Genomic DNA, 27,952 nt, shown 5'->3' with positions numbered 1-27,952 from the left:
CAACTGCTCGTCCAGCAGTCTCCTTCCCTCCGCTATCCGAATCCTTCGCAGCACTTTAATGAACGCATTCGGCCATCGCGCATGGCGTTGATTGCTGCAAACCTTCGCCTCACGCGTCATGCCCGCTTTGCGACGCACATCCTGGGCACTTACTTTCATCCGGTCTTACTTTGTTCTGAGGCAGCTCACCTTGACAGCAGTAGCCCTGCACGTCCGGTTCCGGTGTTGCAGCACTTTTACGTCAGTGCCGGAATAAACTTTAATTGAACCGTGTGTTTTTGTTTCTCGCCCCTGCAGAGTCATGGTTACCAAAATATGGAGCAGCTGCATGCCGAAACCGAGCAGCTCACCGAACCGCGTCGAACGGCATCACTTCTATCTGTGCCAGGTAAGTCCAACCGCAGTGTGTATGTGGGTGTGTGTGTGTGCACACGCGAGTGCTTGTATCCTTTTTTCCACGTCGCATTTCGCAGCGTGTGCTTTTGTTTTCCGGCCGTGAATGGGAGGTGGATTTTATGCCGGTGCGAGTTTTTCGCACGCCCCTCGGGATGGGGGAGGAGATAACGCCCAACGGGCAGCTGGGGAAAACGGGCTAATAAACAGGTTGAGATGCATAAATAAACGCCAAACGAACAAGGCGCCATCTCCTGCGGGGCGTCGATAAGAGACGGTGTCCGCTGTTCCCGAGCACTTGAAAGAGAAATAGTCAGAGAGGGAGAGAGAGAGAGAGAGAGAGTGAGAGAGCGCCCGGGATTATGACAGCTAGGCGCGCTAGCAGGACACGAGCCACCCGATGACATTTCCGCTTTATCTGGTGCATAACTCAACCGGGCGAAGGGTGCTAAAGATAAGCCACTCTCGTCGGGCGCAGATATCTCGCTCGAGATGGCGGAAAGGCTTCCCACAAAGCCCCTTAGGGGTTTGTGTAGCCCTGGCATTCAGCTCAGGCAGGACGCGTGTGAATCGCATCGAAATAGGTCACACCGGGTCGGACGAGACACATACGCCGTGCAAGGACGCGTATCGATGCACGTTGTTTAATGAGATGGCGAATCATTGCACATGTTGCAAGGCGGAGTCAGCGCAAGAAATGAGCTTCGGAAATCATTTCAAAACACTTTAATGGTTACCCTTCGTGGGAGGACTTCACAGTGTGCACGTTTGTTCAGCGGTTTGACGCACTTTCAAGCCCTACGGCTACTTCCGGGATGTCCATTCGAGCCCGACATGTCCGTGCTTCGTTCGCACCATGATTTGTAGTGTTTTTTATGCGACCACAATAATGCATATCACCACATTCGGGAACGCGACACTAAAGCAGAGCCATTACACTCCCATTATACACATGACTCGACTGCATTCACGCGAACCCCATCAGTGCCCGAAGCACCAAAAGCTCGCCGTCACACCAGGCACCAGGCGCCTCCATGGCTATCGAAATTAAAACACTCGCTGGTTGTTATGGTCCCACGGTGCTCGCGCTTGGCTATCTCTTCGCCTCCTTCGATCGTTAAGGGCACACGCCTTATCCCCTTATGCCTGTGGACCAGTGATAGAGTGTGTAAGTCACCCGAGAGCTGGTTCCCTTCTTCGGGTACGTGCTTTGGCCGTAAAGCATCATTTACGCAACGACACACACACACACAAACAGTAAATTTGCGGCAATGGCCATTTGTGTTTTTCATACGTTTTTTTTTAAGTTGGGATTGGGAAGTAGAAGGTAAAAAATGAATGCGCAAACCCAGCGCCACGTGCCAACAGGGCCAGGATGATGCACATTGTGATGCTGGTGGTAGGGGGAAATAAATATAACAAGGAAACTTTTGCGAGCTAAAAAGAGAAAAGAAATAACAAATGGAAAAGAGTGAAAAAAAAAACACTACACCAAAACAATAGGAATATCGCACCAACATAAAAACAGATGAAAAAAGGCAAGTGTGAAAACTCGAATAAGAAGAGCACTCGCGCACAAACACATTTATATAGATATGTATTAAATAGCGCTGCCGCAGGTTTCACAATTTTGGAATTTTAAAACTCACTTGAGGCCAAGGGCTAAGCTGTCCTCGGGACGAAAATCAATAGCCCGTACCATAGTGCGACAGACGGGATGGCAGAAGGTGGGTCACAAATATCAACAGCGCAGATGACAACGAGAGAACAATATGGAAAAGTGGCATCACACGTACCGAAGGCAGTGCGACAGTCCGGACCGGCAGGCAGTCTGATAGGCGCACACATACACTCGCAAATGGACGCCCCGAACGGGCTCCGGGATGTGCGGCGCTATTTATTGAAAACAAAAATTGGCGAGAACGGAATGAAGCAGGAAGCGGACGATCAAACACGAGCGCGCAGCCCGAAAATGGCCGCTCCTGAAGGGCTGCATTCTATGAATCATGGAACCGGTCCCATAAAGAACGTGCCGCAAAAATCAACTTTTCGGGGTGCGATTGAGTGTCCCCGCTCCGGCATGGCACTTCGCATTCTTTTGGCCACATTGTTTCGTTTCTCTCTACGGTTGTGACTTTTCGGTGGAGGGAGGAAGCAAAAAAAACAGACTAGCAATAGCGAGAAGTTTTCTCGACATTTTTCACAACGCGGAACAAATTGAAAAGTACTGCAGTCAAATATTTATCGGTTTTTCTTTCCGGTGTTTTTGCTTTCGCGTGCGAAGCGCATTTCACGTACTTGTGGCTTCAACAATGCCTTAATTAATTCAAATAGTACATTTCCAGGGGTTCCTCTTCAATTGTGCCAATTCCCACCGGAGTTGCATTCGTAATTTGTTTGTCTTTCTGATTTTGGGCCATGGTGGTTACAATCGATGGCAATTCATGGGTGGACAGGGTGTCCCACTGGTGGGATTAACTCCTTTGAGGGTAGTTATGAATTTAAAGAATAATTAAAGTACTGATGCCATGTTAAAGTCAAATTTGAAAAGCAATTGTTAGCTATCTATGGTGCTAAAAATTAATCGCTAATGCAGACACTTGTATAACTTGATTAAAGCATATCCTTTATTGCTTTTAAGAGCACAAAAGTGTAGTAATTCGTAAGATATTTAAGCTTTATCCAACATGAAACCATGCTTCTAACACGTTTCGATTTCCATTAGAAAAGCTACAGCCTTTTTTTGACACTCGTAATCAACGCAAAAAATGTTTTGAAATTGCTAGCCCTTGGAATAAAAGCATAAAGCATAAGGTCCATAAAAATGCAATACTTTAGGGCAGAAACAGCAAAAGCTCAAACATCAAATGAAGCGTGTGTTGTAGGTGTATGCATTAATTAATGGTCAACCATATCCCACTGTCCCAAAAGCAAAAGGTTATGGAGATTTTTTTTTCTAATAGACAAACATACCAAGTTAAATTCTTATTTACTGGCCTGACTTCAATCGATCAATTATTAACCTTACATCACATTCACTCAGACCCGGGGCATTTTTCAACTCCTTTTTTCCGACCAGCAGCTGCCAGCTCAGCGAAATGTCCAGTTGCGTTAAACCGGGCACGGACACACACACAAAAAACGCTCTCTGGCGTGCTTTAATATTTCAACGCCGCATTTCTGGCCCGCACACGCGCTGCTGATTCAAAGCTCCCAAATTGTGCCATTCGCCATTCGAAAAACGGCCACCGCGCCCCAGAGCGGGATGAAAAATTCAAAAAGAGCACTCCATCACCCCATCGCCATCAGGTGGGAGAGCAGTCCGAGAGCAGCAGTGTGGATTTATGAAGGGACGAAGGCACCATCAAAGTTGGCTGGGAAAACACGAAAACCCGGGGGCGCGTATAAAGTGAGCAAGAAGGCGAAGACACACACAAAAAAAAACAATCATCATCCCAATCACAACTTTGTGTCCGTCAGCGGCGCAAATCTGCATTTTTGCAGCTCAGTTTGTGAATCTTTTTTTTTTTCATTTCATTCGTTTGCTTTAGTCTGTTTAGTTTCGCGTGCTTTTTTGCTCGTCCGCCGTTAATACACTCGCTCTCTTTTTCTCTTTCTATCTTCCGCTTTCACGCTTTCTTTCTTTTTCTCTCACACAGTGGCAAAGCAGCACCCAGGTCGGTATATGCTACCTGCTGTACCGGCTGATAGTGGCCATCGTGTTCCTGGCGATGCTCGTCTGCTCCGTGCTGGACATCGGCCGGTCGGAACCGATGTTCGAGCACCACTACGCCAAATGGTGGATCTACCTGACGCACTGGGCCCTGATAGCGTGCACCATCCAGGCCTGGCTGGCCGCCATCATCGTCACCAAAGGGCTGATGATCGACCGGAATGAGTTTGGTAAGTGTGTGTGTGTGTGTCCGATGTGCTCGGTCGCGAGGAAAATTGTCAATTCCATTACTTCCGGCTGGCCGGTGTCGTTACCGGATGATGTACCTTCCGCCTTTGCGTGTAATGCGTGTGTCTCTTCTTTCTTCTCTCTCTCTGCCAGAGTGGAACATCCACGTCGCACGGGAAAGTCGGCTGCATTCGGTCTACTGGATTGCGTACACGATTGCGACCGTCTACTCGTTCATCGTCACCATCGTTTACTGGACGTTCGTGTACGACCCAAGTGAGTATAGACCGGCCGAGTGGCGATGTGCCGAAGTGCCTTGTCAAACACGTGCGCCCAGTCCGTCCGGGAAACTGCGGCATCACACCGATACTGGGTTGATTGGTACAATATTCCGACCCCAAATGGGGGCAGCAAGGAATGGAGAAGCGTTTCACTTGTGCTTGCATCCGTTTCGTTTTAAATCGTACCGTCTAAAGTCAGCTAAAATTGATCAGTCTCCAAACCAAACCAACATAAATATTCACAGCAATTGCCGATACCGTTCGCATGCATTTTTCGTGGAAATCCAAGCTCCTCTTTAATCCAATATTGTGCTTGAATTGCAGCCTCTGGCTTTCAATACCAGCTCGTATAAACTGATTACACTCAAAAGCAAGCCCTTGTGAATGCATTTTGCACCACGATAAGCATTAACGTGTTTCGCTCCTACACTTCCTGTTCGTGAGCTTGATTTTCAAAAGTGCTGTTTGCTCCCTAATTAGCGACAAACAAAGCCCACCATTTGGCGGTTCTCTTACACTCTTTGCCGGAAACGCGCGGAAACGATTGCGTTTTGTGTAACTTTTGTGCGAAGTGAAGAAACAGGGCCACCGAAAGAGAGGCCATCCTGGGAACTGCATCCGGTGATTTACCCGCGAGAGCCAGGTGTAAAAAATCCGTTTCCGACCATTCCCCAGGGTCGGTAAGGATCATTATTCCACCTCAGAACAGTCATGCACCATATTTCCTGCCCGGTGGTTTGAGGTGGTTGAGGTGCAAATTTGCTTGCAACGCAAACCCGTAACAACTTCCGGGACCGTTTTTCGAATGCGCATTTTTAGTTTTCTCCTTTTTTTTCTTGCTTTCCCACGAATAATCGCCGGCATCCGCTCGAGATGGGAGCGTCTCGTACTTTGCGTCTTCGACCCATCGCAACCTTCCTGGGGGGAAGGTGTTTTATTCCAAAGTGCACAGTGCGCCACAAAACATGCCACGTTTTCCCAGCAAGCTGACAGTATGGCTGCGTACTGCATTCACCATTCGCAGTACGATAGCGTTAATTTCTGGCATATTCAACGAAACGAAAGATCGCAAACAGTTGCGAACCACCCATGTGCCATGCGGTCCTGCATGCAAATGCATGCATGTGCATCGGAGCGTTATCGCACTGGATTGCAGCAAAAGATTGTGAATTTTAATCTTCCTCGGTACAACCGGTCAAACAATGGCTGCCAGGACCGTGCCACGTGTTGACATGCCGGTGTCGATTGGAGAAAAAGGACATCGGTGAAGGAGAGGGGGTGGGATTTGTAGCATTTCCATGCTTTAATCACATGCTGTCTATTATTAAGCATTTACTTGTGCTCGTACGACCGTACGACGTACGAGCTTTGGGTGGGAAATGAGAAGATAACAAAACGACAACGACAAAAAAAACTCATTCACACACACACACATACCTATGGCTCAACGGATGGTGCCAGTTGGTGTTAGAGCGATGCTGCTATGGATGCAGACTGTCCCGGGGATTTATGGTTCTTCTTGCTTCCCTACTTCCAATTGTTGCTTTTGTGATACGCATGGAGGCGCCTGGTTGCTCATTAGAGCGCACGACCAAAGGCGCAATTGCGACGGGTGCAGGACGTTAGGGGAGGATTTTGGGCTCAGCCATGATGCTAGAACTGATAATATTTGATACAAAGCCTCCGAGCTATATGATGCTGGTGGTGCAACATTAAAGCTGCCCGATGATGAGCAACTAAAGCTTTTTTTTGCCAAATTTTCATCAAATGAGGGGATTATTCTTTCCATAAAACTGCTGACGAAGGCATTATGGTTCACATTCATCACTCACAGCCCACATCGGTTTAACGGTTCGTTCAAATTTCATTTCCATTTTGTGTTTTGTTTGCAAATAATTTGTATGATATGAAATGACGATGATTGCTTTTCGTTTATTACAAAAGACTCAGATAAAATTTTCATATTTTGTATAGGAACTGAACACCGTAGCTCATCAGTAGCAAAACCCAATTGCTTTGCAATCGGTTTGAATTTATCTAATCTAATATCACTCCAAAATGTTCATATAATGCTATTGATTGGGAAACCGTTCACATCCATATCAGTAATTAAATTCTAGAGCGAAATAATTGATCACTATCACAATGTTTGTGCCACATCCAATATCCTTCATCCGTTCGCAACCTCTGGGGTCTCACCCTCCAAAACATCAGGTCATCGACTATGCTATCCTCATCCTCACTTTCTTCCTCGTAGTGTGCCAACAAATCGACCTAAATCAAATTAAATTCCATCGATTACGTTTTACTCTCAACTCCACCAAACAGGCTGGTCCTTTCCAGCCTCCCCGCAGTCACAGTTCGTTTCGGTGCTAATAGAAAATTTTAATCTGCTCCTTCTCGAAGGTAAAAACCGCGTCGATGCCGTAAATCTCATGGTGCACGTGCTCAACTCCATCATTATGCTAATTGACCTGACCATCGTCGGACATCCGATCAAGCTGAACCACGCGTACTGGACGACCGGCATCGGGGTGGCATATGCGCTCTTCTCCATCATCTATTACTTGGCCGGCGGAACGGACAGGTAAGCTCCGTCTCATCCACGCGACAAAACGATTCCCTTCACTGTTCTGGTGCCAGCGCCCAATTTGTGGCCGGATTAATTAGGCTGTCAATTGCGATCGTAGCTTTCGCACCCGCGAAGGGATGGATGGGACGATCGCGCACCGAAAACACATACACGTGAATAAATTATGTCCCACCGGTGCTCGTGCTCGAGTACATCGAACTGAGGAGGGCGCTTTAATAATTGAGCAAAGTGGCGCGTCTTTGGCGTGATTGTCTACGTACGGACAGTTTATGTCGCGCTGCACTGCGGCTAGCTGAGCTCGGTGAAAGAGCATCAATTTCCAATTCTGGAGGGAAGAAACGGGAAATTAATCCCGTCTCTATTATTCCCGTGATGGTGATAATTACCGTGGGTGATGTAAGGGCTCACACTTAGCGAATGGTGTGTGCAGTTATGTGCCGCTGACTTCTTGGTGAGAAGAAGCGAGTAGACTAGGACTATTTTATTATAATTCTGCAATTTCTAGAAACTTCTCTATCCTCTCGTTCTTTGCTATGAAGCTTTATGAGCTTTTTCTAAAAGCTTGGACATAGATAACCTAATTTTTTCATGACTCATTTTGGTACAAATAATGCTCTTGAGCATATATTGCATCGTAATCATATTACTCTGTAGGATCGTTCTGCCGTACTGCTCACCCTGCAAAAGGATTCATTCTTAAATAATCTCATTTTATTCTCCCTTCACATGCAACGCGCTCTCATCCACTCAGACACAACGACTCCAGCATCTACAAGATGCTCGACTGGACGAAGCCGGGCAAATCGATCGTCATCTGTGCGCTCGGCATCTTCGCCGTGTTCCTGATGCACTTCCTGTGCTACTGCCTGTACTGCCTGCGAGTGTGGCTGTACGCGCGTGTCTGCGTCCAGGGCAATAGCAGCAAGTCGAGCAGCAACGAGAAGATCACCTCGATCACGCGAACTCTCTCCTCGATGGAAGAGGCGCAGCGGGAGAACTTCCTCAATCCAACAGCCGTCGTCGATCTGAAGTGAGCGCCAATGCCAGTGGACAACCGTGCTTTATGCTGGGCCACGAGTGCCCCTTCCCCGCTTCCGGTTTCCCTCCTCATGCCCTACCCCATTGCTCTGCTCCAACACAATCCTGCAGTTTATTCTCCCTAGGAAAAAAACTTTAAAAAGCTCCCGTTGCCCCGAAGGAGAGTTTTGTGGCAAGAAGGGAGCATAACCCCATTCGGAAATTGTAAATTTTATCTTTTCTCTCTCTCTCTCTTTCTCTCTCTCTCTCTCTCTCTTTCCCGTTTTCTTCCATCTCATTCACACATCGCACGCTTTCCACCATCGAAGAGAATCGCGCCACGACGGAAGGGGCTTGCGTCAGGTGGCTTCACTGCGCTAATAGCACCTTTGCTCGACCAATGTCTCCCCAGAGTTAACAGCGATATCCCGTGTGTGCATGTGCGCTCGTGTGCATGTGCATTTGCATCGTGATTCGGTTTTCGTTTTTTTTTACGCTTTTTGTTCTCGTTTGATGTTGGCAACATTTTGGGGGAAAAAAAACCCTCCGGGAGAACGGTATTCGGCCAGAGAAAGAAGTGTTTCGGTGTGCCGAACGCGCCCAGGAGCCAGGAAGCCAACGTGTCCAACGGTTTGGGTGCCAGCCCAGGGTCGATCGCATGGATGCACATTTTTGCGTTCGATTGCGACCCATTTCGGGGCACCCGATTTCAATACTCGCATTTAACGATATAGGTTTCTCGTTCGTTCAGTCATCGTACTAGTTTAGGTTAGCGTTTTAGTTTAGCGTCGATTGTCGTGGTGCGGGAAACTGCCGGAAAAGCTCCCGCCAGTACGCATTTTCCCCACGTGCGCCGGCCCACAAGCACCGCGAAGCGTTCGTGTTTGGATGTGCGGCGTGGTTTTGTTCCTAATAATCGTAGTGCTGCCCGTATGGGTTGCAGCGTAAGCGTTCGTACCGTTTCCTCTATCACGTCCCCTTTCGAAGATCCCTTCACCCACGCACCTTCCGGCCTCCCCGGTTCACCTTCCCCCGTCCTAGAACTGTCCGCAGGGTTCGTTCACAGTAGCATCTCTTTTCCCGTAATCGTATTATAAACGCAAAGAGACACAAAATGACACACAAAAAAAAGATTTGAAAAAAAAATTGAAAAAGAAAACAAAGCGTTAAAAAAACATAAACACACACACACACACAGAGACAGAGACACAAAAAGCATCACCGATTCGTGCGCCTACCGCTCGAAACCACTGACATCACTCACGAAATGTTAGAACTAGCGTATAAAGTTAATATTTGCTCACAAAACGTTTTTTCGTCGGTGAACGGTGGCGAGGGATTACAAAACGAAACCAAATACATACCCACTCACACACACACACACACGCACACAGAACAATGCAAGTTGAAAGTAAACAAAAAAAAACACTCACATAAGTAACAAAAAACACACAATGTTGGATCCCGTAAGAATGCGTCTTTAAAGTACAGTCGTTGATTCTAGAAATATATTTGAAGACATAAAACAAGTATCATAGTAAAAGGAACAAAACAAAAAGACAAAATGATTAGATTGTTTGGTAGGAAGGAAGTGGAGGGCTGGTAAGATGTAGGGGCAATAAGAGTTAAAAAAAAACTCGTATATGAAGGCAAGACGTTGGTTCGCTTCTGCAATAGTCTGCAAAACGGAAAACTGGTGATATTCTCAACTGTTACGAGGGAGAGCCCGATCCCGTGCGTAAGTTTTAGCGTTAACAATGTCCCGAAAAGGGCCACACCATTGATAGCATTGACGGATCGGAGAGGCAGGCGCCATCTGGAGATTCAAACGCAGATTGAATGCATTTTAATGGGGCGTAGAAATTCTGTAACAGACAAACGTGCGAGAATGGTACAACATAAACGAGAGAGACCGAGAGAGAGTGCGGGAGTGAGCAATCAAAACTAAACAAGTGAGGGGAAAGCAAACAACCAAACAAAGAAACAAACATTCCATTTATAAGTTGATTGGTTTGTCTAGAGTAAAGCGAAAGCAAAGTATATAAAAATCATGTTCAAACGACTGCTGTTGCTTCAATTTTCTTATGTTTGAGAAAAGTTCCGTTATGCAATGGTGTTTTTTTTTTCGACGTGATCCCTTGTGTAAGTATATATTTGCGTAAAATATTTATAAATCTTGTTTATTACAGAGTATTATCCCCAGGTCAACATAAAATACCGTAAATTCCAACTTCAGCCAAGCATAATAACGTATGAAACTTGACACATAGCATGCAATAAAGCTCAATAAAGCTCCCATTACTCATGCTTTCTCGTGCATATGCTCCATTGCAAAAGCTCTACCACAATGGAGACGATCGATTCGAGCTTGTGGACATAAAATGACTATGATAATGTGACTATGGTAAATTTATACTTTCAACTGATGAATTTTTAATCCGAAAGCTCCACGACATTTTTTTATAAAATATAAAAACTTGCAATTCTAACATGTATTTAGAAGGATATAAAGCGAATAATAAAGGATGTGCAACTAGCAATGTGATTTTCACCTACAATATATTATGTAATTTTTTTTTGAGGAAATATTTTACACTATTCTAACAAATTATTTTAAGAATATTGTTGATTATCAACATGTACTTGGAAATGGAACATTCGACCGAAACACAAGCTTTTGACCGCCATTTCACTCACCGTGTCGGGCGAGCATATTTTTTCTCTCTCATCCCCACTGCGACTGGTATGCTCTCTTTCGTTCTCGCTCTCTCTTTCTCTCTCTCTCTCTCTCTCTCTTCCACCGACACAAAAGGGAGTTCAACTCCCCTCCTAGCACCGGTCGAGCAGCGCATAGAACGAAACCTAACGATGCGTGGCTCATTTTGCTCGTGCTTCATTTTCATTCCGATCGCAGCAACCCAACGGCGCTGGCGGTTTGTATCGCTCCGTGGCAAAAAAAGCCATTTTCCTTCGTACACCTGTCATCTCCGTCCAGCGTTCGCCATTAGAGTGCGTGCGTACCGTCGTGGGCTTCATTCGTGTGTCGCAAGGTCGCCTGGAAGGAAAACAAACACCCAACGGGGCGGTGTTGCGGTGGTCAGCGTTCTGATTCTTGTTCGCAAAGCCATCGCGCGAGCTTTCGCGATCGCCACGGTCAACATACCCGATACGGCGGCACAAGTGTAAGTGGGACCGGTTTTCGGTGCGTGACGATCGATTCGCAGGCGCCTGTTACTCCGGTGCATCGGTGGGTGAAAAATATTCTAACCAAAAGAGAAATCGTGCCGTCGTTAGAGCAGTGCGTGAAACCAATGCGCCGGCGCAACCGGAAGTGGAAGTGAGCAATGGGCAGCCACCGGGTGGAACGGATTGCGATCGAAGAACGCATCTTTCGGTGGCTCGCCACGTGAGCCTCGCCGGTTTGCGAACGGAAGCGAGTTGTGTGCGATTTTTGTGTTCAGTTTTAGGCTTCGCTTGTGCGGTGCACAGCTTAAGCGACAGCATTAGAGTGAAGCAAAGTTTTCAACAAACAAAAAAAAGCTCAAGGTCATCGACGTGTGAAGACTTATTAATGGTGGCTAGTTTGCCTGTGTGATTTCGAACTTAAACGGTTTTTGGTATATAGCGAAACCTGTAGTACCATAACATGGCGCGCCCGATGTACCGATTTATACCTCTGGTTCTCTCCCCATAAATCGGCCCCGTTTAACGTCGCGGGGACAGCGCCACAAACGGCTACATTTTGTACGGGTGTGATGATATAATGACTGTAATTTTTCGCTCACCACTTGCATGCAGGGCTCGACCACCGATCGATTTGTGGAGATCAGAATTGCGAACTAAAAACCCCACCCAAGCACCCGTTGGTGGCGTTACGCCAAATGGTGCCCCCCCCGCAAAACATAATCCACGCCAAAGCCCCCGCGCTTTCCCGGGCCTAGCTAATGATCGAGCCACACGGACGGCTGTGGCTGCGGGAAAGTGAAAACTTCACCACCTATGTACCTCTCTCGGGGGAGGTGCGTTGTGTTTATGTTGGCCGTTTTACATGCACGTACATTTGTCATACCCACGGAATGGCGTGTGGGAGGAGGTGACCGTTATTTGGGTTACGGTGTTATTAATAATCGACCGATTGGCCGGGTGGTCGGCTTGTGATGATACGAGACGAATGGTGATTGCTTCACCGACCGATACTCGTGCATTTCGATGAATGTTTTCCTGTTTTTCGGTCACCCTGGTGGGTGGTTTTGTGGCCTTGAGCCTTGAAGTTGCTACAGGTGGGGCGTTGTTCTATAATTACCTCTTCGCGCCATTAGCTTTCGAGATGGAGCATTAAGATAACCCGTCTCGGGTTGGCTAGAAAAGCACCGCACACAGCCCAGGGTGGCGTTTTACCACAACATTAACACCTTCGGGTGGGTTGGGTTGCAAAAGTGACCAATTTTCCCTCGAACTTTACCGAAACAAGAACGGGTTCAATCGAGTGTATACACAGCTGCATGGTTTGAGCTCGAGTTGGATTCGCATTTGAAAAGAGAGGCGAGCATTTGAACAAACAACCCATTCACGTCGTAATAAACTTCTCTGCGACATTGTGTTTTTTTAAATTAAAATTCGGGTATTTAGTAAAAAACGGAACCAAACGCCAAAGAATGGAATTCGAGGGAATTGAATGAAGCTTAGTTCTTAAGCAATCATAAAATGTGTAAAATAGTGCAGCTACTTCAAGGATCAAGGGCCAAACAAACGGTAAAGCCCGAACCCTCACGACCTTACGACCTTTTGTAACGTTTTCTTGGAATGTGCCTGTTTTTGTGCGACGAGAACCGAACCGTTCTTCCCGTTGAAGGTACGATCCACGAAAGGTCCTCGCCACACGCACGCTTCCGGCGTACGTATAATGAACTCGTACACCCCAGCGCTCGAAGGAACCAGGGATGTAATCTAATTTTAAGAACGGACGATGTGTTTCACGTGATTGCGGCTTAATGCCGTTCGGCTTTCCAGCACCGGACGCCAAACACGTGCTGACCGTTCTACTTCGCGCGCTCTTTCCACTCGATTGCTTCGCAAGTTCGCCCAAGCACGATGGGGGAGATTTTCTCAGGCTTGACCGAAAGCAATAATACCGTCCGAGCGCGGCGCGTGCAAATATCACGTACCGGAGAGTGTTATTTGCTGTGTTCCTACGCGTACCGCCGTTCCTGACGCCCGGTTGTGCTCGAAGTCGGAATGTGATGGGAGCACTATAAATGTAATGAAGTCGGAGTGCGTTGGTGAAGGAAAATTAAAGCACTCAGAACAAGCGCTGCGATCTCTAACTTGTCGTAAACCCTTGAGAATACAAGATTGTAAAGGTTAAATAAAAGCTCAACAACTTCGTCAGTAAATGACAGAGTGATGAGCAAGCCCTTTCAAGCACAAAAAAAAACACATTCTATCGTTCTTGAACTCTAACCCACACCTATAATGTTTAGCATGACGTCAAACGCTTGCCAACGGCGTGGCCTACTAAGACGAATTTTATTGCTTCTTTATTGAGCAGGACGCAACTAGCAGCTCTCAAGGGTCGACGACCAACATCGTCGCGGCACAAAACATACCCTGAGGCGTTCCAAAAACAGTGGGGACGATCTTGTTCTGGCCATGAGCGCGGTTTACCTTGTGCTCGTTTGTAGGTCACTCGGTGCCGGGACCCGCACACCGATCCTGCCCACTTGCTCTGGTATGCGATTATCAAACCACACATCTCCGAGCAAGACATCCTCGAAACAAAAAGGCCACTAATCGGACCGGACTATTGTGCACATGGCGACGCATCACGACCGAACTGCAAAGCTTCCTGTGCCCTTGATCGTGCGACCGTGCGCCCCTGCAGAACAGGTTTATCGGTCCGGTCTGGTGTTGCTTACATGGCAACCTGAACAACACCACCAATGACGATCATGATCGCGGTGATGATGATGATGATGCAAAAAAAAATGGACACATTCCGGTTTTTCGGCTAGCCGATTGTCCTCCTACGGGCCGGCGAGGTTCGAGTTCGTCACTTGTCGCGGCGTTGAAGTTCTACGTTTCGATCGAACGTTTAGCGTGCCGGGCTTTGGTTTGGATTTGGAAACTTATCTTCATCGTTCGATCGGTGGGCCGAGTATGTCATTGCCACATGACATCCCTCCGATGGAATGGGCGAGCATTAGCTTTTATTATGCAAAACGTTAGCGCGCTTTCGATGTTTGTTCGATCCATCCAACATGGATAATCGATGGCTGATTAATTTTGGCTGCTAGTTACCTTTTGTGTATTAATGAGCGATGCTGAAACAAACCAAATGGCTCTTATTAATCACGCAAATGGCAAGGAAAAGAGTCTCGTTCCGTTCGATGTGATTTATTGCATTCATTTGCACTCATATCTACCGGCAGCACGAAGCATCGGTACGGAAACGAAGCCCTTCTCCTGTCGAATGCCATTTTGCAATGCAGAACGCAAGAACGCAAATCCGCAAGATGCAGAATTGCGCCACCGAACCTCGTCTCGTGGCAGGTGAAACCGGATCGAACCGATCGCACGCAGAGCGGTGCGTGAAGAACGGTAAATATCGCCCTCTAGCACCATTGCAACAACATTGCAGGCCCCCTCCATTCACGTGGCCATTCGCGCGTCTGTGGTTTGCCACTTTGCTTTATTTCCGAACCCACGGTGCGTTCTTTGGACCGCTGGTTCTCCATTTCTGCCAACTGCCTTTCGTAACGCTCCGGCCGGGGGTGGGAAAAAAAGCCCGAAAGCTAGAAAGACACATACGGTAACCCAATATCGAATTTCCGCAACACCGGACCCAATACTGACCGGTGCATGCATGGGGTTGGTGGGTTGTTGCGAGTTCGCTCGCATCCGTTTTGATTGATATTGCACTCGGCGGCTCGCAATGCATAAAGTCCGAGGGCAAAACGCGCGATTGCATGCAACGTATGCACTCGAACTGAACTCGACGGCTTGAAGGCGAAACAATGAGATGAAAAAACGAAACCGAGGGAGACCGGAAAAGGGCCCACGGGGAGCGAAATGTTGCCGCAATGGTATTGAACGCTCGTTTTACGCGGGAAAATTGGAACCGGTGCTGGTGTATTTTCCGATTCCATTGAACGGTTCGTGACCGTGTGTTTGGTGCATTCCCACGCGCTGAGCGTGAGCTATCGTCCCGGATGTTACGGTCGAGGTGAATTGAAAAAAAAACACACAAGCTTTCCTGCTTGTAATGCAAAACATTACAAACGGTTCGAGGAGAAGAACACAAATACGCATCAATTACATGTCTAACGCTCCTTCAGCAGTGATCCTGTCAGGATTTGTTCGATTAAAAAATAAGTAATGTCCAATCTCCAATTTGTAACTGATAGCAATTCTTTTCAATAATAATTCGTTGTTATAGAGCTGTTTGATTTGTGCGTTTTGATCGTACAAATCTGACTGCACGTAAGGCATCTATTACATGTACATTAACAATACGGTTCCAGCAGCTAACGTTGCACTTTTCCCTACATCTCCCCACTAATTAAATTTATATAAAACATACTGATATGATCTGACATTTCTGTTGCCGTAGTTTTTCCAAAAAAAAACATAACAACCAATTCCCATGGGAAATCAACAACCAACCGGGGCTATTATGCGATTAATCGCCACCAGCTCGCGTTGCGTTGGATGTACGGATCATGAGCATCTATTACGGCCCAGCGTCACCGCTAATCTAAAGTGCACATCTTCACACGGCAAACGCAAACGCCCATCCTTTACATAACGCACTCATTACGCACTTTTTATTCCCTACCCGCTACAGGCCGCGAGGGCCAGTGGGCTGTTTTTTTCTTCCTATTTTCGGTGGGAACATTTTCCGCGGCTCGGAAATTCGGTTAAAATAACGCTCGAATCCAAGACGCTTGCCACGCGGGTAGTGAGCAAGCCTCGCATTGTTCAGACTCCGGTAGGAATTTCATCATAATGCACGCACGCTGCACGTGGGATAGGGCAAGCGAAAATAATAAACCGCTACGCTAGAGAATGGCTTCCATAAAGTACGCTCGCATGAGCGTTGCCCGATGGCACGTGGTGGGTTATAAATTTCCCCCCAAGCTCCGCGAAATGGGGTGGCCCTAAAGCCATCATTATTATGCTGGCTAGATGGCCCACCGAAGACGACGACATGAGGCGATATGCAGCAATCGTGCATTGCCGTTGCATCGCCATTGCACTGCTGCAGTGCCCGAGCTTGCAGCCTGCACTTGGGAGAAGCTTTCGAAGGTGCTTTCTAGAAGCGAAACAGCGTACTTTCAACCGGCCACAAATTTGCCTCCCAACGACGTCACGCAAAATGTTCGCTAGCGCGATGACATACGGAGCGGTACTGCGTCAGCGTACTGTCGGACCGATTATTACTCAACCCAATTAAAGCTCCATCGCTTACGGGTGGTTCACATTTAATACCGGGGAACCACAAACGAGAGCGGCATGAAATGGTCGCCATTGCGCCAGCAAACGACGCCAGAATCAACGGCATTAAACGGCCACATCATCCCGCCCGACTGGGAACCTGAACTCCGGGACGACTTTGAACTCTGTCAACGATCCGACAACAAACCGCAAACAAAAAAAGCAACCCCCGCGGGACGGAAGCTTTAGCAGGGTGGTGCGACATTTTTTGTCCGCTTTTGGGGTCATTTATTCCGAACGGAAAACGGCTACGCGATATGCGAGTCATTAAACGTCAGTATTAACAACGCCACCACGTACCATAGTAGGCGTTTGCGGGTATGCGAAGCAACACGGGGTGGTAATTATGTCGGCAATGGCTACTGGGGTCATTTTTTTTTACGTGTGTGCAATGGATGAGCTTTTCTGAGGGAAGGAAAAGCATGGTTTGCCGGTTTGTCTCATGTGGACAGTAATCAACGGAAAAGGATGAGTACCGCGTGACGTAATTGGACCTTGTTTGTGTGCGTCATAATGAACGTGAGCAGCTAGAAAAAAATATGCTATCAAACGAAAATAAAAGGTTATTTATATCGTACTCCATTAAACCGATCAGAATCCAAGCGGTCACATCCAGTAATACTCTCATTAATTGCTTGCTCGTATCTATGTATGAATACGTCGCCTTGTAATGTCAATCCTGTCGGATGGGTTGCATTGAATCACCGGCAAAGTGACCTACACCCAATGCCCTCTAGCTAGAGTATTTATTGGGCTTCAACCAGCTAGCGACAGGCTCATCAAGCGCCACCCCCAGCGTCGAGCTTTAGCACGTAAGACCTGCCGCAAACAAACAGGGTCCTTGACAGTCGAGTCAGACTGCCCTAGCCCAGCTGAACCCGGCTTCGGATGCCGACAAAACCCATCCATTACCAGGCACTCGAACCGTGGGTTTAAGAGGATCGTCTCGGTCTTAGTCCGAGAAACCACCGTCGTTGGTTGAGTCAATCGAACCCGCTAGAATTACCCGCGAAAAAGAACATCCGCGCGAACGAGGTTGCCAAAACGAAATGGCGCAAAAACGCGAATGCACATTCTTGTCGCGTAGCTGAGCGCGAACTATGCGTTTCCTTATTAAAATTAACGGCAGGCAACACCTCGTTCGGGCGGGCGTTAGAAATATGGCCTTCTTCATTAGCCACCGTGACGCAAACGGAAACGGAATGGGTTGCCCGGTGCCCAGAGGGTGTCTGATTTCGCCCATTGATGGGTGGTGCGTTAGAAGACGGTTTGAGGGAATGTTTCGCCAGCCCACACCACGTTCATACCATGCATTCCCTCGCATTCTAACGGCCCTAGGGGCCATATTGCTTCATGGAAACGACTCGTCGAGAGTGGAATTGATTTATGGTTTGCTTGTTGATGTCAAGTGACTGTAATAGTTGTAAATCAAGGTAACAATACAACCCTTTTGATGTCCTCCGGACTTAGGTGAATTTATTCTGCGATGAAAGAGTTGTGTGACACTTTTATAAGTTCACGATTAAACGTCTAGCTTTGCAAGTTATTCGTCACTACGTTTGCTCCCCACTCTCGGGGGTATTTATGATAGCCTAAGGAACCTTAGTTTAAGGACAAAGAAAAATGATACACATCACCCATTCAGACAGCTCATACTGAGGCACTTGGTTAATTATCGACCGAGATATTGGCGCTCAAGACCTCATTTTTAGTTAAATCCACACGCAAACAAATCGGCTCCCTCGATCCAATGTGTGCTTGTTGAAGCCCGATAAGCGCCGATACCGAGGCCAACTCATGCGAAGTGACAAATTAAACCCGACCACCACCGCCGGATTGTTCATCTGATTGTCCCTTAAAATCCCACCACATCCCCAAACGCGATAGTGACCCGCCGGGGATCATCAACGCCGGCTCACCGCACCGCTAATGATGCTCATTTGTTATCTACCTGTGAGAATCGATACGGTGCTTGATTGAACCGTGGAGGGGTGTGTTCTGCTGATAATGTGTATCGCTTTCCCTACTCCAGCGGCCTCGAGGTGGGGGGTTGCTCGTTCACACGATACCCCGTTCCATGATTAGTTCACATTTGTGCGCCACCACAAGTGCCCGTCAGTAACGTCATGCTCTCTCTCTTGATAAGTCGCTGTTTTTTATTTCATAGAACCTAGCCGGATCTGATAGCTGTTTGCGGCAAGCAACACCTCAACGGAGAACAACCTAAATAGTGAAGTGTTCCGCAGTGAAAGACGCCAACATGTCCGGGAGGTTTGTGAGCGCGTGCAAAGAAGAATTGGAGGTGCGAAACTGTGGATTCGCGCATCTTCCCGCCGAGGAGTTCGTCAAGTCTCAGGTACGTCCTGGAAGTCTCCCAACACTCGGTCCTTCATCAGCTAACAGTGCGTTTCCATCCCTGCAATCCATCCTCAGTGGCAATCTCGAACGAAGTCGATCCTCTTCCTGCTATATCGATTGGCATTGGCGATCTTCTTCACCGGCGTCGTCATCAACTCGATGGTGGTCTCGGTTGAGCAGGACGAGTTCAGCAAGTACTTCATCTACCTGACGCACTGGGGCATCCTTCTCTGCATGGGGACGACCGTGATGGGTGCGGTCCTGGTAATGATTTGGTACTTCCACCCAGAGTACTCCGGTAAGTGATTAGCTTCCCGCGCAGTCATTGTTTGGCAAATACGGCGACGAATACGATAAACAGAGCGTGTGGCAGATCTCAAACCACGATGAGGTGAACAACACGAGGCTTTAGATCTGCTCCATTGGCTAGTGATGAGTTGTTTCCGGAGTGGTCTTATCTGAATGGTTATGGAAATGGAATTTTCGTACGAAAGCGTCAATGCGGTGTTTTGCATATTCGTCGGCCCGGTTTTGGGCCCCTCTGTTTCGCAGTTCAAACATCTACCCATAAAATCGTCTCTAAAACAGGGCAAAAAGCCAACCCCACTGGTGTGCGATTCAACGGTGAGCCGATGTTATCAGCTCGAAACAGGTGCAGAGTCGCGGTTCTCACATTTAGCTCGTTTCTGCATCGAGATCTTCGAGCCGTCTTTTAACTGGTGCGCTTACTTTCGACCGTGAATCACTTTGAATACATTAGGCCACCGGCTTTCTCCGGATGTGTGCCTCGGGGGTCCCACAAAAATCCAAACACGCTTTCGAACAACTGAACGCTGGCCACCGCGCTAGAAGGTTATGGGTTATACGCCGTCTCGGTTCAAAAACCCTACGCACTTATGCGCTAATTGTAGCGTGCTTCTTGAGCCGTAAGACGCGAACCGGTTGAGTGTCACCGAAAACAAATAACCACATAAAAGCAAAACCTTCGTCAAAGTCACGGCGCGCATTTGGACCACGCGAGGTCTTGAGAAGGAATGGCTTTTAGACCTCCAGTTCGCCCCGGAACGCCCTGATACGCGTTCGTACGCCACGCTGTTAACGCGGGTTTTGGTTGCTCAAGTTCAAGTTCATGTCGCCGATAGTGCTGAGGAGGGAAACATGACACGGACCAACCTGCGAGCAGAAGGCCACGGTGTGTCCCTTGAACTGCGGCTCCGTGACCGTGACGTGGCCAGCCACCGTGATATGGGGAACTTTTGTAGGCTTACCACGTCCCCGGGTCTGGGTTGGGTTTTTGGAGATGGGGTTTCCGTTCTCGTCGCGTCGGGTAATTAACTACGAACACGAATGATCGATGATGATCGGCTCGATCGCGTACGCAATAATCATCCATCGATGAAACACCGGATCCGGATAGCAAGTCAAAACTGGCCCGTCACGTCGGAGACCTTCGAGTGTCGAATAAATGGTGCCATCTTGGGCTTGGCACTCGTGCAACGAGAGATCTGTTCCGGATAGAAAAGGGGCAGCGTAATGATCGGAGTTCGATAGATCACTGACGTGGACTACGTACGCTATAAGCGTCCAATTGAAGGAAGGTTCTCGGGGTCCATCGATCGAGCAATTGAGTCCATCGGTGATCGGCGCCCTAGATATGGTCTCAAATGTCTCCCAAAACGTTACGTGTACTAAATTATTATGTTTCAATTTCTCGTTGTCGTAAAACAACAAAAATCGACTTTCTCCTGCTGAAGGTCTCAGTTGTTTCGAGGAAAACTTAAACAATCTCACATATTTATACCCCCAACCGGCATGTAGAAAATTGATTGGCATAATATGAAGCTGCACGAAGATGATTGAACGTCGAATTCCACTCACGCCCAAACGTTTACCATTTGTAGATGATTATGGGGCACACACGCGCGGACAAAAAAGAGTGTAATTGAAGAAAATTGATAGAAACAAAAAAAAAGCAATATCAAAAACAGATTCCCGCTAGATCGTACAAGAAACGTCCATTTGCAATCAGCACGTTGCAAAAACGAGACCTCGCGCTCGATCGCAAGCCCGATAATAACGCGATGGAGCGTTATTTCTCGCTCGCCACACGTGCTACTATTATGAAGCCACCTGTACCAGCGAATGCGATCGATCTAGAACGAGAAACCTCCGTCTAGTGGACGAACGCCTCCATCCTTAATCCTCGCGGGAAATTACCTTCGCGGAGAAATTGAGCCTCAACGGCGCTAGGGGGGCTAGTTTAAAAACGGAACCACACAGCACGGGTGACCTCGATTCCGTTGCGCCTGCCCAATTCGTTCGGCATTCATAATTGCTATTGCCATGCGAGTGTCTTGTTTTCTTTCACCCTCCGACCGGCCTATTTGCGCGTTGCCAATGTCGCTGGTGAAACCGCGAATCGCGCCTCGCAACCGTTACTCGGCCTCACGGAACGGATGGAAGAATCATTTCTTCCGATTGCCATTGGCAGCACACGTTCTCTTTGCGGTGAAGTGCCTGTTACGAAAATTTAAGCAAAACCAGCTACCCTCCGCTTTTTGCCACCGCATGTCCTCTCAGCCTTGACTGCGTAGTGCACACGCAGAACTCGTTTTGCTTGCGCATTTTGTTTTTTCCATCGCCATTTGATCGTCATGTTCCGCATCTCGAACCATCAAGAACGTCCGTTTGACCGTTCAGCGTTGAAGTTGAAGCTCTTGCGTACATTGCAATCTCAAACTGGTAGCGTACAAAACCCAAATGAGGAAGCGGTTTAGCATGGCGCTGGAATGGAATTTTGTTTAACCTCCAAAACGCTATTTCCACCACCAATGGACTCGTCTCGGGAGCCATCTCTGCAGCAGGAATGTGTCTTTCGTTTGTCGCTTATTGGTGATTTTGATTCGTACAATAACACTTCCAATTGAATGTCACCAAAAGACTCCTATCTGGCGCTCGGTTGGGGCTGTTGGAAAGCTTCTTCTCCCGAAGCTTGCCCTCACACCGAGTGGACACATTTTCATTTGCATTGCCAATGGTGCCCAAGGTGAACGTGGAACGGTCATGGAACGTCATAATGACCTTGGGTGATTTTAAATATTTATTTTACGAGCAAAACCACGTGGTAAGGGCCCCGCGTCGAGAGGCTGGTGAAAGAAAACGGTGAAAAAAGAAGGGTCCTGGCGACCTTGGTTCATCTGATATCGATTGCGTGCATACGCCAAAAATAGTACACAACTGAAAAAAGAACGAGAGAGAGAGCCTTCATTCCTGCATTTTGCATAAAACCCCTCCCGACGAGACATGGTTGATTAAATGACGCTCGTTAAAGGCAACAATCGGGGGAGCTGTGCCACTTGTAGCTTATTGACCACAACACTATAGCTAGCAAAATATGTCTACTTATGTTCATAAAACGGTACAACCAAGCTCCGGCAACATAATTCAATCAACAAAGTGTGAAATCGTGAGAGTATAAATTTTCGGCCATTATTTTTAACCTCCTTATTTTACCACCACCCAATGGGTGCTTGCCCGTGTGATTGGTTTACGTGTTTTGCGCCAATATGTCACTCGGTTGCAATCAATGAATGAACACGCGGAACCCTTGTAAGGGCCAACTAATTCATCAACTGATCGTCCTGCAAAGAAATGTTGTATTTTCATTCAAAAAACATCCCGTGTTCCCAGACAAATGAACGATCACTCGACACGGTTGCAATTTCCCCCCCCCCCCCCCCCCCCGAACAAGGACAGCTCTTCGGATATTTGTGTTTACACCCGCCACAACAAGATGCGTATCTGCAGAAGTGCATTATGCGGGTTTGTTGAATGAAGTGGATGTCGCTCGAAAGTCAAACATAAATCTGCAATCTTCACCCACCGCAAAACAGCACGGGAGTTTCTTTGTGATGCTGAATCGGTGCTATCAAATCTCAACACCATCCACCTTCAAGGGCACCCGTGACAAAGAAAAGGCTAAGACAAACACGGCTAAGAAGGGGCAAGTGGCTGAGCCTTGCATTCTGAATTGGGCATAATATTATTTACCATTCCAATCCACCGCTGAAAGCCATCCGGACACAACCGGACGGACTGTTGCGGGGTGCGATTGTGGTCAAGGGCGCGGAAAATGTCCGATCTTTGCTGACCGATCGAGACGCACCGTCGTCCAACAAAGCCGCCATCTTGTAATCTGTAACGCAAAACGGTAGAGGCGCGTTCGCTATCTTAGTAGGCTTGCTGATCCAAACGCTTGCGTCGGAGGATTACGCAAGTAGGCGCCCCGTTCTGTCCTTCCAGAGATCAACAGAAACCGTGGTGAGGGAGTGATATCACATCTGCAACGGGCTCCACGAACTCACCTCTCCTCACGCGACGATGATCATTGTCTCGAGCAAACAAAAGGTGGGCCCTTTTTTCGCATTGTCTCGCCCATTTCCCTTAAACCCGCCACCGGCATCGGCCCGTGGTGCCTGCATTTGCATTTGCTTTTGAGAACGCAATCAACTGTTGCAACCTTGCAATTTCTATTGTGCCCGGTGTTGCGTTTTACTTTCGCTACGTCCGTGCCCTTTTTACCACCACCTTCACAGCTCCTGCGCGTGAAATAAAGCCGGGAATGTGGGCTTTCGTGGCTTGGTTTGTAGGGCCGCTGAAATAATCACCAAGTAGGCATTGCGAAATGCGTTCCCATCCCGGGCACCAGATCGACAATGGAACAGAATTTTTAAAGGACGCATGGTGGGCTTTGTTGAACATGTGATATGCAATTGTAATGCGAAATCATTTCACGAAACCCAACAACACGCCTATTTAATTTAACAAATAGCCTCTAGAGACATATTTCTCATTCAACTGACCGTTTCTTCATTCCTGCAGAGAAAATTTGCAACTCCGATGAAATGCCCAACTCCTTCAAGGTGTACTGGATGCTGCACAACATCACACTCATCCTGTCGGTGTGCATCACCATCATCTACTGGACGATACTGCACAATGGTAGGTACCCTGCTCAAGTCCCATTTTCCCTCAGCACCAATCACTAACCCTCATCTCACTCGTGTCCAGAAACCATGCCAGTCGACCCGAACAACATCCTAATTCACGCCTGCAATTGCGTGTTCATGTTTCTCGATCTGATCATCGTGGCGTACCCGGTGCGAATCTTTCACGTGCTGCAACCGATCGCTTTCGGACTGCTGTACTGCATATTCTCGGTCATCTACTACGCCGCCGACGGAACGGACAGGTGAGCCAATGGTGCACGGGTGGGAGAATGGGCCACGCTAGTAGGAGGTTACGTCGTCGGGGCTCGATTGTCTAGCCACGCTAGTAGCCGGCCATGTTATGCAGCAGGGATGCTCGATCGATACTGTGATTAATGACGCTTGCAGTACATTAGCCGAACGTTAACGATCTCGTACAGTGGGTACATGGCGCTGCAACGGGTAGCATGGCAAACGATAATTGCTGGTAATTGTTAAAAAGTATATCTACGCCCCGCGCAATCTTTCATAGCTCGTGTAATACCATGGTAGAAGAGGGTTGTCTGCCTTGGGAAAGGGTTTTAATTTAACGGCGAACGAGTATGCCGATGTGCTGGATTGAACGGTGTGCTTTTTCAGCAACTTAAGTCATCTCCGTTACGCTGCTGATCATCGAGAACAGGTAGAGCATGATGGTTCTGATGTTCGCACTTCAAGATGCCTCTCGAAGGCAAACAAACCTCTGCGTACTTACCGCACCGTTCGGAAGCTTCAAGAAGTTTGTTTGCTTCCTCAGGGAGGTGTGACTTTTAGACCGAGGGGTCAGGCTTCGTTCCATGTTTGCGCTGTGATCGGTCGTGTCTTATTTTCTTTTGTGCCATAAAAAATGAAAGTAATTCACGAAAGACGACGCCAGATAGAGCGCGGGAAAACGTTGACGTCAGGTTAATGGAATTGACTGCACAAAACTGACAACTGACCTTGTAAATAGCGACGACGTGTACGCTGAACTGTCTGAGCACCATTATAGAGTGATATTTTGTCTGCTAAATGTGTTTAGAGCATACAAATAAACTGGAGTCCACGTGTTCCCAAATCGATGCTTGATCTTAGCATCAACTTGTCTATTATGTCTCGGCGATGTTCGTAGCACTTTTTTTTTTGCTCGAAGGCGATCAAACTTGTCGTCCTGTTACGTAGTATCTAACTCACCGTTGTGGCTCACTTTAATTCAACTTCATAAATCGCACAACCCGTACTAGGCTAGGCGGGACCGTTCAGCAAAGATCACTCCCTCTCCTGGAAGCATAAAATTGCATAACCCTCAACCTACCACCGGCCGAACGCGAATAGATAAGCGAACCGTCCGCCCGGGTCCAGAAGTGAGCCCTTTCAGTGGCTAAGACGGACGGTGCACGCGTTCAGCGTTAGATGTTGGTGAGTGCCTTTAGACTTCCTCGTAATTTGCCAGCTTGGAAAATGGTCCCGATATCCGGAGCAACGCCTCCAACTATACTCTTAGCTCGATCGCAAGCATCCGATGGGTGAACAGTGAAACCAGTTTGCAACACTTCCAACATCGATCGAACTGTTTATAGCTCCAACATCAAGTGATCTCTGCTTTTTTGTAGTAAATTTTTTTTCCAAGCTGTATACGTCGCGACGATGAGTAGGTGTCCAGAATCCGAAAGTTTGCCCAAAAACGTGAGGTCTGTGAACTGATGCAAACACACGCAGTTGTCAGTTGCCGGTGAGCGTTCAAGTCCACGAAATACTTTTTTGTCGTGGAGAATCCAAGGTCACAAGTGGTCTGCTCGCCTGTGAGAACATCGTGACTTTCATGTGCTTACCAGTTGGAGGAGGGAATGGGCCGCTACTTTCGGTTATACATTTCGCCTAACCGGTCCTCGACTCACGCGGGTCCTTGGTTCTTCTTTTTCGTCAGGTTCGGACGGCCCTACATCTATAACGTTCTCGACTGGAATGAGCCGGGAAAAGCGATGATCACCGTAGTTGGCACGATCGTGCTAGCGATGCTCGTGCACATGCTGATGTTCGCCATCTACAAGCTACGATTGAAGATCTACCTGCGGTACTTTAACCACAAACCTATCATACCGACCAACTCGACGCTGCAGCTACAAACTGGTAAATGCGACGGCATTTCCATGGTGTATGGCAACGACAACAAGGCGTTTACCATCGGGGAGCGGTACTGAAGAATTAATGAGACCGTCCAGAGGAAGGCACATCACTATGCACTACATGTGCTATAGCATTGCACTACACACTAATTGTTTCCTGGCCTCGGATGGATGGGAACGGTACCGAGGGCCGAAAGACATATCTAAAAATGGTATTAGTTCTGTAAAGTATTTTAATTAAGTATTTTTACTTATGGCATAAGTGTAAGCTGTGATTACGTTAATAAATGGAATGATTTATTTTATGAGCTGTGTGACCGTTTGCTGAATGATATCGTTGAGGCATAACCAAGATTACACCCTCAATAATACAATTGGATGAACGGCACATGCATTTTGTAATATTAATACATTTTTGATCAATTTGATTTTGAAATTGCTTTTTTATTCATCTGTCCTTTCACACATATCGAGTACCATAGTCATTCAAAATCTATCTTCTTGATATTACATTTTGTATATTCTTTGTAAAGAGAGTTATGTGATGATTGTGTGAAGAAAATCTTTACAAAATATCATTACGAAATAACAACACATTCATCAACGAACTTAAAGCAGAAAATAATGTAATTGAACACAATTTCTTCTCAAAGTGGCAACGAATTTAAGATGCGTTACAATTGAAACTACGATGCATTAGCCTGCTGTCATCAAGTAAGTTTTAGGCTTTTTAAATGACCATTAAAGTGAGATTTGAATATTACAGGAGTTAATGATTTTTCTCTTTGCAATAAAACTTCATTTTCAATCAAAAGTACACAAGCATAGTCTGTAAAAACGATTTTGTAACGTCCTTTGCACGAAAAATATATTTGACAGTTTAAAGCGTTTTTTAAGCGTGTCTGAACTGTCAAATTGACGGTTCAACGATTTTGTAAAGGGCTGCATGGCCGCGCATTGTAACACTCACAGTTCAGTCGACTAGTTGGGGAGCTAATACACGACGGGAAAAAGTGCGAAAATAGTACGCCATTATAGTCTTATTTTACGTCTAACCAGTTCGATTACCTTCCTTACAACCTTCGACGCAGAAACTACGTATCATCATAGCTTGCATAAATCTGCTATTACATTCGTGGACACTTCAAATCTCGGTTTGTCTGCTTTGCAGAAATTAGAGCGCAAATCAAAATTTCACCGTGAAAAAGACGTTCCCCGCTGGCCCGCGTCACCCGGTCGCCGCTCTTTTTTTGCGATACGTCGCTTTTTCCACCATTACGGCACCGCCATTGACGGAACAGGTTGCAATTTAAGGGCCGTGTATTACTCTTATTTCGTGTGCGAAATAACACAGTTACGCCGGAGAACAGTCAGGATACGACGTGAAAAGCTTTCTTTTGTCCGTTCTCGACGCGTGGTTTGCAGCTCGTTTCCCTAGTTTTTTTTCGCATAGGCACCGAGGTGGCAATCCGTCACGTCATCTCACGCACGATATTCGACCTTCGAGCGGGAGGGGATTTGTGGTGATCAAAAATTCTACCCCTGACGAGTTATACGTAGATCCATAATTAGCGCAAAAGACAGTCAGTTTGACGCTTTTTTTTCGGACAGTCAAGGATTTCGCGATGTAAAAGTACAGGTATAATTCGGTTGGTGTATGCGCTTTTGTGTTTGTGTCTGTGTTCGTTGCAACTGCAGTTTAGTGAAAAGCCATACACCAAACGCATTCGTTTTTCGATCGCACGTATTGTTTCTAGTTTCGATTCATAGCTTTCTTTCATTCT

The 27,952-nt window shown here is 47.2% G+C and overlaps 2 protein-coding genes across 3 annotated transcripts; both read left to right on the top strand.

Annotated features, from left to right (window-relative positions):
* The first annotated feature begins 301 nt into the window (after positions 1–301).
* On the top strand, positions 302–10,242 carry LOC128727841 (protein rolling stone). The gene is made up of 6 exons (XM_053821787.1): positions 302–388; positions 4,053–4,296; positions 4,448–4,570; positions 6,982–7,162; positions 7,920–8,198; positions 8,515–10,242. Exons 1-6 carry the CDS (start codon positions 302–304, stop codon positions 8,564–8,566), a joined length of 966 nt encoding a protein of 321 aa, XP_053677762.1. The 3' UTR covers positions 8,567–10,242.
* Positions 10,243–11,096: 854 nt separating this feature from the next.
* On the top strand, positions 11,097–26,323 carry LOC128723840 (protein rolling stone-like). Of its 2 annotated transcripts, none has more exons than XM_053817607.1 (6): positions 11,097–11,194; positions 18,846–19,034; positions 19,112–19,334; positions 23,918–24,037; positions 24,107–24,287; positions 25,970–26,323. In XM_053817607.1, the coding sequence occupies exons 2-6, from the start codon at positions 18,939–18,941 to the stop codon at positions 26,241–26,243; spliced, it is 894 nt and encodes a 297-aa protein (XP_053673582.1). In that variant the 5' UTR covers positions 11,097–11,194; positions 18,846–18,938; the 3' UTR covers positions 26,244–26,323. The 2 variants fall into 2 exon arrangements, with proteins under 2 accessions (XP_053673582.1, XP_053673581.1); XM_053817606.1 differs by lacking the exon at positions 11,097–11,194 and adding an exon at positions 11,326–11,367.
* Positions 26,324–27,952: the final 1,629 nt, after the last annotated feature.

The sequence above is a fragment of the Anopheles nili genome, chromosome 3 (assembly GCF_943737925.1).
Source record: "Anopheles nili chromosome 3, idAnoNiliSN_F5_01, whole genome shotgun sequence".
Lineage (NCBI taxonomy): Eukaryota > Metazoa > Arthropoda > Insecta > Diptera > Culicidae > Anopheles > Anopheles nili.
The sequence above is the reverse complement of the archived record's forward strand: the minus strand, read 5'-3'. Positions and strand labels throughout refer to the sequence as shown.

Excerpts from the sequence above, each read along its gene's own strand:
- LOC128727841 (XM_053821787.1), top strand. The coding sequence starts at position 302 with ATGGTTACCAAAATATGGAGCAGCTGCATGCCGAAACCGAGCAGCTCA. Across the intron at positions 4,571-6,981 it reads GACGTTCGTGTACGACCCAA|GTAAAAACCGCGTCGATGCC; the intron begins GTGAGTATAGAC and ends TCCTTCTCGAAG. Across the intron at positions 8,199-8,514 it reads ACAGCCGTCGTCGATCTGAA|AGAATCGCGCCACGACGGAA; the intron begins GTGAGCGCCAAT and ends CCACCATCGAAG.
- LOC128723840 (XM_053817607.1), top strand. The coding sequence starts at position 18,939 with ATGTCCGGGAGGTTTGTGAGCGCGTGCAAAGAAGAATTGGAGGTGCGA. Across the intron at positions 19,335-23,917 it reads CTTCCACCCAGAGTACTCCG|AGAAAATTTGCAACTCCGAT; the intron begins GTAAGTGATTAG and ends TCATTCCTGCAG. Across the intron at positions 24,038-24,106 it reads CTGGACGATACTGCACAATG|AAACCATGCCAGTCGACCCG; the intron begins GTAGGTACCCTG and ends ACTCGTGTCCAG.